At 42.3% G+C, this 10,284-nt stretch overlaps 1 protein-coding gene across 3 annotated transcripts in view; it reads left to right on the top strand.

The window, feature by feature from the left end:
- The first annotated feature begins 9,832 nt into the window (after positions 1–9,832).
- Positions 9,833–10,284, top strand: part of glyr1 (glyoxylate reductase 1 homolog (Arabidopsis)) — a 55,656-nt gene continuing 55,204 nt past the window's right edge. Inside the window, exon 1 of one of the 3 annotated variants that reach the window (XM_062050539.1) lies at positions 9,833–10,021. In XM_062050539.1, the coding sequence (XP_061906523.1) occupies positions 9,984–10,021 (38 nt within the window). In that variant the 5' untranslated portion in view covers positions 9,833–9,983. The remainder of the gene's footprint in view (positions 10,022–10,284) is intronic. The other 2 variants (XM_062050541.1, XM_062050540.1) reach the window with 2 other exon arrangements.

Below are 10,284 nucleotides of genomic sequence, written 5' to 3'. Positions count from 1 at the left end.
ATTTTGGGGTTGAGCGCACTGTAGCACGGCTGCAGACTCGGTATTTCTGGTACAGAATGCGGGAGGATGTCGCTCTGTGGTGTAATACCTGCACCAGCTGCGCATCAAAAGCCAGGCCACGGAAGACACCGCAAGCCCCCATGGGTACCGTTCGAGTCGGAGCCCCTATGGAACGCATTGCTTTGGATATTATGGGACCGTTGAATGAAACTGAGCGCAAAAACAGATATGTATTAGTGATACAGGACTATTTTACAAAATGGGTTGAAGCTTTTCCCATTCCTAATGAACAAGCCGTAACTGTGGCTGAAGTGCTTGCCTCTGAGTGGGTGTGTCGCTATGGAGCCCCACAGGCACTGCACAGTGATCAAGGTAGGAACTTCGAGTCGGAGGTGTTCCAAGAAATGTGCGCGCTGTTTGGAATCGACAAAACACACACAACTCCTTTTCGTCCTCAATCTGACGGACAGGTTGAAAGGTTCAACGCCACTCTACAAAAGATCCTGGCCACGACAGCCGAGCGTTGCCACTGGGACTGGGATTTAATGATTCCCTACGCTGTCATGGCCTACAGGGCAACAAAGCACAGTTCAACTGGTTTCACTCCAGACTACATGATGTTTGGCCGGGAAGTGAGCGAGCCAGTGGACCTGGTATCCGGCCTGCCACCGGACCCTGAACCAGCTCCCTCGGGCCCGGCCTTTGTCCAGCACCTTCAAGAGCGGCTAGAGCTGGCGCACCAAATCACCAGAGATGCTCTCGGAGAATCTGTAAAACGTGCAAAGAGACAATATGACAAGAACTGTTACCGCACACATTACCACATTGGTGATGCTGTGTGGTACCTCATCAAAGGAACAAGGCAATCCAAGAACAAAGTGAGGAAGTTCCTCCCGTCTTACGAGGGGACATTCTTTGTGTTGGGTCAGTTGGACGACCTGGTCTATCGAATCCAGAAAGGGCCGAGAACTAAGGTAAAGGTGGTTCACCACGATCAGCTAAAGCCTTATCGCTGCCGTGACCCACTGGACAACACCTAGGTCCTGGAGCAAGCACAGAGCTGGACACCAATGGAGGTGTCACCCCCGGAGGATGTCGATTCTGCTTACTCTTTACTGGGTCTGCCTCAGCTCTTTTCCGGCGCCGACGCTGATGACAGCGGCAGCTACCCATCATTGGATCCAGCCATGGGTATCCCTGTGGCTTCTCACCCTTTCACCACTCAGCTTGGCTCTCCCGTTCCGGTGGACTTAGAGGACAGTGGGGGTGGTGCAGCAGTGTCGCATCCTCAGAACCCTCGTTCCCAAAGGCCCCACCGTAGACGTAGATCACCAGCAAAGTTTGGTGAGTGGGTGGCTCACTGAGTGCTGAATTCATGTACAGTAAAAAAAAAAAAAAAAAAAGGGGTTGCTTACTGCCTTATGTTTTGTATTTCCCTTTAGAAGGCAAAAAGGTTTTATAGTTTTTTTTTTACTGTATGACCTGTTCAAGCTAATAGTATTTTTCTATACGTAAAAAAAAAGAAAAGAGGCAACTTGACAATGGTTGGTGTATGCACAATGCGTAATAGGCAATTGGTGTATTTTTCTGTGAATATTTGGAGTTATTACAGGGGACTCAGTTACAGTTACACTTAAAAATGCTAATTGCTTCTCCTCCCAAATTGTAGCCTGAGTATTGGACATGCTAATGTTTCTTTTAGAGCTGTTTTGCTCAACTGTAATGCGTGCACTAAACACATGGGCTGTTGAACTGTTGCAATTGCACTACAAGCTACATTATTGCACCCCCTTTAAGTTGATTCCTACTAGTCATGTTGCATCCTTTCAATTGTATTGAATGTATATGGAACTGTATGTCTGTATGGAAATGTCAGTGTTTATTACTATGCTGGAGTGAAATTGTGTTTTAATTGTCATCCAGAGTGGGGGTAGTGTTATGAGAGTAGCCTATGTGTGTGTGGCCCTTTAACTGCTGCGAGGTGAGTGACGTCAGTGAGTGTGTGGGCGAGAGAAGAGAGGGAGCGGTAGCGTGAGTGTGGGCGGAAACTAGTTGTTGTGGTGGATTGGCTGTGCGCAGACATGAATAAAGTTATGAGTTGCAACTAATCGCCGGACTCATTATTCACCCTGGAGTCCGGAGCTACGGAGACCCACTGCCGGGTAGAGTGAAGGGTGTTGCCCCCGAGATACATCGGCCCTGGAGGAGTCTCCCCTGCGCCCCTCGACTACGGTCTGGGGAGCCGGAAGCAGGAAAGGTGCAACAATATGAAATATATATGAAATACTCGAGTTGGTGAATTCTAGCTGTAAATAACCCCCCCCCCCACCCCCCTCCACCCCCCCCCCCCCCCCCCCCCATTTTTTTTCTTTCCATGATGGCAGGTGAGGCCAACTATATATCAACTAAAGCCCACACTTAAACTTTCCACATGCAAGATTGAATCTATTGTAACCTATTTTTATGGGCTTTCCTCTTTGTGATGTTAATTCCTGTTACACGCTGTTATACAGTATATGCCTTGCGCTCTTATTTTGAAGGCGCTAAGAGCGGAAGTGATGACACGTAGGAGTGGAGCTGAGGTTTTTGAAAGAAGGTAAATAAAGTGGTCCTCGTGTAAACTGAAGCCTCCGTGTTTATTATTTTGTAGTTTCATACAGTATATGCGACATCTATAAACCCTCGGTTACACTATTTAAAAAAGTTATTTAATAAGAAGCCAAAAAGTGCAAAAACAATAATGTTCATGTTGGAGGAGTTGTGAATGACCGCAGGGCCACAACATTAGGTACACCTGCAGACTGCAGCACGGATTTCATATTTCATTCATTCACAACTCCTCCAACACGAACATTATTGTTTTTGCACTTTTTGGCTTCTTATTAAATAACTTTTTTAAATAGATTAAATCTTGCACGTGGAAAGTTTAAGTGTGGACTTTAGTTGATATAACACGTGTTATAACACGTGTTACCCCCTGACAGGAGTACTCCTGTCAGGGGGTGCATTCTACGACGGGAGTGCATTAATCCAGCACAACAGCGGGGCATGGACTTCATTTATAAGTAAAGGTAAGACCATAATAAAGTTTTTTTTAAATTAAATATGCTTTTTTGTGTGCTACAGTTTGTATGTGTAAAGTTAAAGTTAAGTTAAAGTACCAGTGATTGTCACACACACACTAGGTGTGGTGAAATTTGTCCTCTGCATTTGACCCACCCCTTGTTCACCCCCTGGGAGGCGAGGGGAGCAGTGGGCAGCAGCGGCGCCGCGCCCAGGAATAATTTTTGGTGATTTAATATGGCGTCACATTAGTACCAAAAATCCAAGCGCGTAAAAACTGTTATCGCGCGCTGATTCTCTACTTCGTGCGCGCGCGCGACACCCTTTTGCGCGCGCGTGGTGCCTTTGTGCGTGCGCGCGGTGCCTTTCTGCGCGTGCGCTGTCTCGGTCTGTGCGCTGTCATGTTTCATTTTGGTACTTTGGGGGCGGGCATGCCCCCAAAGTACCCCTTCTTTCTGATTGGCTTTGAAAAAAAAAAAAACAAGACAAAAAAAGAAAAAGAAAAATACAACTTTAAGTAGGTTGTACAAAAAGGCAGATGAAGTGAAACTATAGCAATGCCTTTCTTTACGCTCTCTCATGCACACAGATACTCATGTTATGAGAAGTATATTGTTTCAAAAATATTAACATTAATTGTTGATATTTTAAACATCTTTCAGATTACATTGCTCGAATTCTAAAACCACTTTACTACACAAATATTAGGCCCAATGTGCAGGATTATTCTATTAGTATTAGTTATTTTTATGTTTTATCATATCTTAGCTTATTTTTATGTTTTATCATATCTTAGCCTATTTTTATATGGTCTTATTATATTTATAGTTCAGTTTTTATTGTATTTTATTTTATTTTATAGTTTTTCATATTGTAATTCATTTTTATGTTTGATTATATCTTATCTTATTTCATATTATTTTTGGACTTTTACCTGATGTGTATTTTAATTATTTGTAGCTATTGTCATTGTGTTGTTATTATTATTGTTGTTGTTGTTGTTTGTTTATTTTTATGTACATGTTTGACTGTCTTCATGGGGTGTGGGTGTTATTTCTCATTTTGTTTTTAACTATGTAAAGCACTTTGAGCTGCATTTTAAATATATGAAAAGTGCTTTATAAATAAAAATGTATTATTATTATTTTTAGTAATAGTACCCTTACTTACCTCTTTTTCAGCCAACATTTTTTTATCCACTTCTTCCTCCGTAAATCTTGATACATATTGACGATGACCCGCCCTGCTATACTTCTGATTGCTCAAAGCCAATCAGAAAGAAGGGGCGGTCTAAGCATGCCCGCCCCCAAAGTACCAAAATGAAACATGACAGCGCACAGACCGAGACAGCGCGCGCGCAGAAAGGCACCGCGCGCGCGCAAAACGAGACAGCGCGCGCGCAGAAAGGCACCGCGCGCACGCAAGAAGGCGCCGCGCGCGCGCACAAAGGCACCACGCGCGCGCAAAAGGGTGTCGCGCGCGCGCACGAAGTGGAGAATCAGCGCGCGATAACAGTTTTTACGCGCTTGGATTTTTTGTACTAATGTGACGCCATAATTTAACCCCCAATTCCAACCCTTGATGCTGAGTGCCAAGCAGGGAAGAATGCTGGTATGAGCTTTTAAACATAATCCGTTAACTGCTGCCAATCAAATGGTGAATAAGATACTCTTTAGGGTTCATATGTTTGTAAATCTGACTGTGATGAAGTCAGTGCCTCACCAGCCATGAACCTCACCGCACGTCACTGATATATATATATATGAAATACTTGACTTGGTGAATTCTAGCTGTAAATATACCCCTCCCCTCTTAACCACGCCCCCAACCACGCTCAGTATAATAAGCTATCGATGTATTGTGACTAGGGATGATACTCGAAACCGGTTTTCCCGGTTGTTCGATAAGAAAAGAACCGAGTCCTCGGACTCGAATCCCTTTTTGAGAACCGGTACCCGTTATCGAGACCACTATAGTAAAGAAAAAGAGTTGGTTCTTTATTCGAATCCCTCGGAACGAATCCCATCCCGACCAGAAATGCCCCTTGAGACATCACAAGAATTTACGTCATGTAGCTCAGTCATTAGGCGCAGATAGGGAAAGCAGGAAAAACAATGGAATAATAAAGTTCAAAACAAAAGGTATAATCCAATGAATAACTTTACTGAGAGATTTGAGCAGGGTACAAACACATGACGAACACTTTTACGACCAACCGGAAACATAGCAACCAGGCTAGCAACGCACCTCCTTTACGGCAGCTGTCACAACGTTCTTAAAGCAACCGCAGCACATACATACATATATATATATATACAACATATATGACATCTCCCTTTTTCAACTTTTGTTTTTCTTTCCTTGTAAACAAAACAAAATCACACTGTATATGTGTTGTCTGTCTAATTATAAATAATGCAGACGAGGCGTGTTGGCTGAGTTCTTGACGTTTACTTTCACGGGTGACGACATGCAACAACACTTTTCGGGGCTACCGCGCATGCTCGTCACTCCCGTTGCATGCTGGGTAGTGTAGTCGTTATATTCCCTAGCTCATAACATCACATCTTTCCCCCTATAAAGAAAGATTTTAACTCAATAAAGTGTATTTCTTTTTTTAGCTTTAACTTTTCATTTTTTAGCATTGTAACCACATTTGCAAACAACTTTTCTCTTCATAGAATTTTCTTTCAATAAAGAAATAAAGTGCAAAAATGTCAAAGCATCATAACAAACAGTTATGTCAAATAGCAGCAGAAGTGCACTTTTTGGAGAGCTGTATTATTTTCAGTTTTGTGCCCAAGGGACTGATTTTATTTAACACTATAGTATTATTTATACACATATAGTGATCACAGAGACAGGTTGTTTTTGTGTTACTGTATATATTTGTTTTTCTGAAAAATCCCATTTAATATACTTTGGGTAACAACAATCAATATATATATATTTTTTTTTTAGGGTGGTAACAGTCAATATTTATTTATTTATTAGATTTAATTTTTTTCTTATATAATAAAAGTGAGCTTTTGTTAAACCAAATATTGTTTGTTTTTTTCCATATACAACAACCTATCTGGACTCGATAAGAGAATCGATAAGGAATCGGTTCGATAAGAGGATTCGATAATAGGCTCGAACTCGATAATTTCTTATCAAACATCATCCCTAATTGTGACGACATAATTTTTTTACCTGTCACATGTTAACTCCTGTCTTCTTTATATCAATAATGTCATCACTGAATATGGCTGTTTATCAGGGTATAAAGTTAATTGGGACAAATGTGACATATTACCACTTAATAAACACTGCAAGAAATTACAAGTTCAGAACTCCAAAATTAAATTGTATTGCATTATTATGGTATTGTTGTGTATTGTTTTGAAAAAAAAAAAAAAAAAAAATCGTTTTTGAATCGAGAATCGTTTTGAATTGAAAAAAAAAAATCGATTTTGAATCGAATTGTGACCCCTCGAATCGATTTTCAATCGAATCGTGGGACACTCAAAGATTCCCAGCCCTAGCTAGTATGGTCTCAAGGTTGGCAAGTATGCATACTTTTTACTTTTACTTGAGTATTTTTGTGAAGGAATGCTACTATTACTTTTATTACATTGACTTTTATTCTTATCGCTACATTTATTCCTATCATTGTTGTATTCATTTATAAGCTGTAGATTAGTGCTGGCAAAGATGTATTCACTTGGCTAGTTAGGGAGACCTGTGTCACATGACTCTGTTTCACCAATCCAACGTAAGTAAGCACCAGGGACCTTTGACTCCAATTCACCAATCAAACGGAGCCTGGCAGTCACATGGCTGCACTCAAACTACACGCAGTAAAAAGTGACATGTTCTTCAATGTTTACTTACAAAGTATGAAAAAGAACATTTATGTCATCTTGTGTGTCAATAGAAATGCTCGCATGTCAGCCTACAAGAATTCCACATCCAACTAGAGAAAACATGTTTTTTTAGGTTTTAGCTAGCATATGCTAACATTAGCCCTGTTATAACGTCATAAGTGACTGTAAAATGTGCATCTTTTGTACTGCATGCTGTAGTGGTGTCTCTCAGTGTATTACCCACACACACACACATGCACACGCACACACACGCACACACATTCTTGTATTTATTACCTTCTTGAGACCTCTTTAGGACCGCCATTTTTAGATGTATAAAGATTTGTATATTTGTTTCCCTGTGGAGGTTGGATGCAGAGGATTTGCTGCCCGTTCCTTGGTCAGAGCCTTCAGCAGCTTGGGCATCGATGGAGAGAGAAAGAGGAGAGCCATCCGCAGTACCACCGAAGCGGCGGAAAGGGCCTCGAGATGGTTGTGGCTCAAAAGAGGAGATCCTTGGTGTCATGGTAGCTAGCTAGCCGTTTGGACACAAGCCGGGGGATTTGATCATCCCCAACCGGGGCGTATGACCAGTTGAGAGACCCGAAACGCCCGGTGAATCCAAGAGGTCACTGAGGATGTGTCCAGACTAAGCATCAGTAGATGTATGTACACAGCGAATACCCTGAGCGATCAGTGACAGCCAGGAAAGACTGGATGACAACCATGAAGAGTGTGGTGACTACTGGAGAGTCAGTGACATCCCGGAGAGACGGCAACCGGGGCAGAAAGGGTCGGCAACCCAATTTGCATCCTCTGTGAGGAGGAACCCAACCAAGCTACGATGAACCTAAAGGAAAAATACCTCCAGGGGAGCCCGAGAGGGGGGGAGGATGAGCACCCCAGTCGGACGGACTTAACGTTAACAGACCTAGGCAACGGACAAACGACTATGAGCGCGCAGTGTACATGCGGTAAAGTCTGCAAGAACATCCATGGCTTAAAGATCCACCAAGCGAGGAAGAAGTGCCTGATGGGAGCAGAAGCAACACAACCCACAGGTGTTACACCTGGTGAGACACAGGAGGTGCCAGGCCCGGAGTCACCCCATAGTGCCCAGAACCTCCATGTGTTGCAAACTAATCCCTCGAGCATCAAGTCTGAACATAGGCGGATCAAGTGGCCTGCAGCTAGCATGACCTCCCTCTGGAAGCAACTCGAGCACTTGAGTATTTTTATGATTGAATACTTACTCTTATTCAAGTAATTATTTGGATGACTATATTTTACTTTTACTTGAATCATCCATCTATCAATCCATTTTCTACCGCTTGTCCCTTTAGGGGTCGCGGGGGGTCGCTGGAGCCTATCTCAGCTGCATTCGGGTGGAAGGCGGGGTACACCCTGGACAAGTCGCCACTTCATCACAGGGCCAACACAGATAGACAGTCATATTACTCTGAAATACCGGTATCTATTTTTAGGCTTTTTTACCCGCCTCTGTCTACACACCGACTTAAACAAATTGAAAAACTTATTCTGGTGTTACCATTTAGTGGTCAATTGTACGGAATATGTACTTTACTGTATAATCTACTAATAAAAGTTTCAATCAATCAAAAAAAATAGAGTATTACCCTCATACTTGCCAACCCTCCTGAATTTTCCGGGAGACTCCCGAAATTCAGCGCCTCTCCCGAAAACCTCCCGGGACAAATATTCTCCCGAAAATCTCCTGATTTATAGCCAAAGCTGGAGGCCACGCCCCCTCCAGCTCCATGCGGACCTGAGTGACGTGTCGACAGCCTGTTCTCACGTCTGCTTTCCCACGATATAAACAGCGTGCCTGCCCAATCACGTTATAACATCTACGGCTTTTAGAGAGTGCACAACTGCGCACACAACAAGGAGACGAAGCAGAAGAACGAGGAAGATATAGCCATGGCGACGCCGACGACGAATAAGATGAATAAATACGCTTGTAAGTTCCAAAACGAATGGAAACAAGAATTTCAGTTTATCCAGGACAGTTCGAAGGCGAAGGGGTATGCTGCCAGTAAATTTTGTAGATCAGACTTCTTCGTTGAACACGGTGGCCGAACGGATATACCCAGTCATGAACGGTCAGCGAAGCACAAAGCGGCGGCAACGCAGCACCGGTCCCAGCCCAGTATTATGGGCCACCTCGCTAAATGGAGATCCGATGGTGTAACATATGCCGAGACAAAGATGGCTATGCTGATAGCTGGAAGCAACTTCCCGTTCTCATTTGCGGATGTCTTCAACAAATCCGTGAAGGATATGTCCCGTATTCAGAGATCGCTCGCCAGTACGCAAATGGCAGAACAAAGGCTACTCAAATAGTGAAAGGTAAGGGTTGTTTTGTTTTTTTTAGTAAGTAAGCAGCAAGCACAGTACAGTTAGTAGAACAACTGTGTTTTCATTACTGTGTATTTAGTATGTATGTAGTATATAAGGCTGTGCTTCTGGCTGCAAAGCATTGCACTTTCAAGTACAACAATGAGTAGATGAGTGTTATGTGTGTGTATATGTGTAAATAAATGAACACTGAAACTCAAGCTTTTATTTTATTTTTATATATATATATATATATATATATATATATATATATATATATATATATATATATATAAAATAAAATAAATATATATATATATAGCTATAATTCACTGAATTATGAATTTCTTATATATATATATATATATATATATATATATATATATATATATATATATATATATATATATATATATATATATATATATGAAATACTTGACTTAGTGAATTCTAGCTGTCTTAACCACGCCCCCAACCACGCCCCGAAATCGGAGGTCTCAAGGTTGGCAAGTATGAATACCCTGCTAGCACTTTGCCCCTACTAGCTTAAGCTTGCCGTAGCTCAAAAGGTTGAGACGTCACAGTGCCTGCGTCTCTCAGCCAATGGCGGAAGCTGCTTGGGGAGGAAAGGCGGGGTTTGTCCTCGTGATTAGTGGGCGTGTGATGTGTTGTCTTCCCCCCTCATTCGTTGCGACGTTTTATTAGACTTGCAAGATGGCGACGGTGCATCTGAGAATCGGAGACCTAGTGTGGTAAGATAACATTTAAACGTTTAAAGGGGCGTCTTATCTGCGTACTTCTGCCCACACGTGTCAATTTAGCGTCGTTTTCCGTTCGTGCGCTGTCAAAATTGGTAAGTATTCGCACTAACCGAATGCAATATCCTAAAAGCGTTGGCATCAACAACCCAAACAAATAGTTAGCCATACTTGCTAACATTAGCACACAGTCGACAAGGCGTTCCGATAACTCACTTATTAATAGTTTTATGGATGTTACTCAGTTGTTTAGAGCA

The sequence above is a fragment of the Entelurus aequoreus genome, linkage group LG06 (assembly GCF_033978785.1).
Source record: "Entelurus aequoreus isolate RoL-2023_Sb linkage group LG06, RoL_Eaeq_v1.1, whole genome shotgun sequence".
Lineage (NCBI taxonomy): Eukaryota > Metazoa > Chordata > Actinopteri > Syngnathiformes > Syngnathidae > Entelurus > Entelurus aequoreus.
This window is presented reverse-complemented; position numbering and strand designations above follow the sequence as displayed.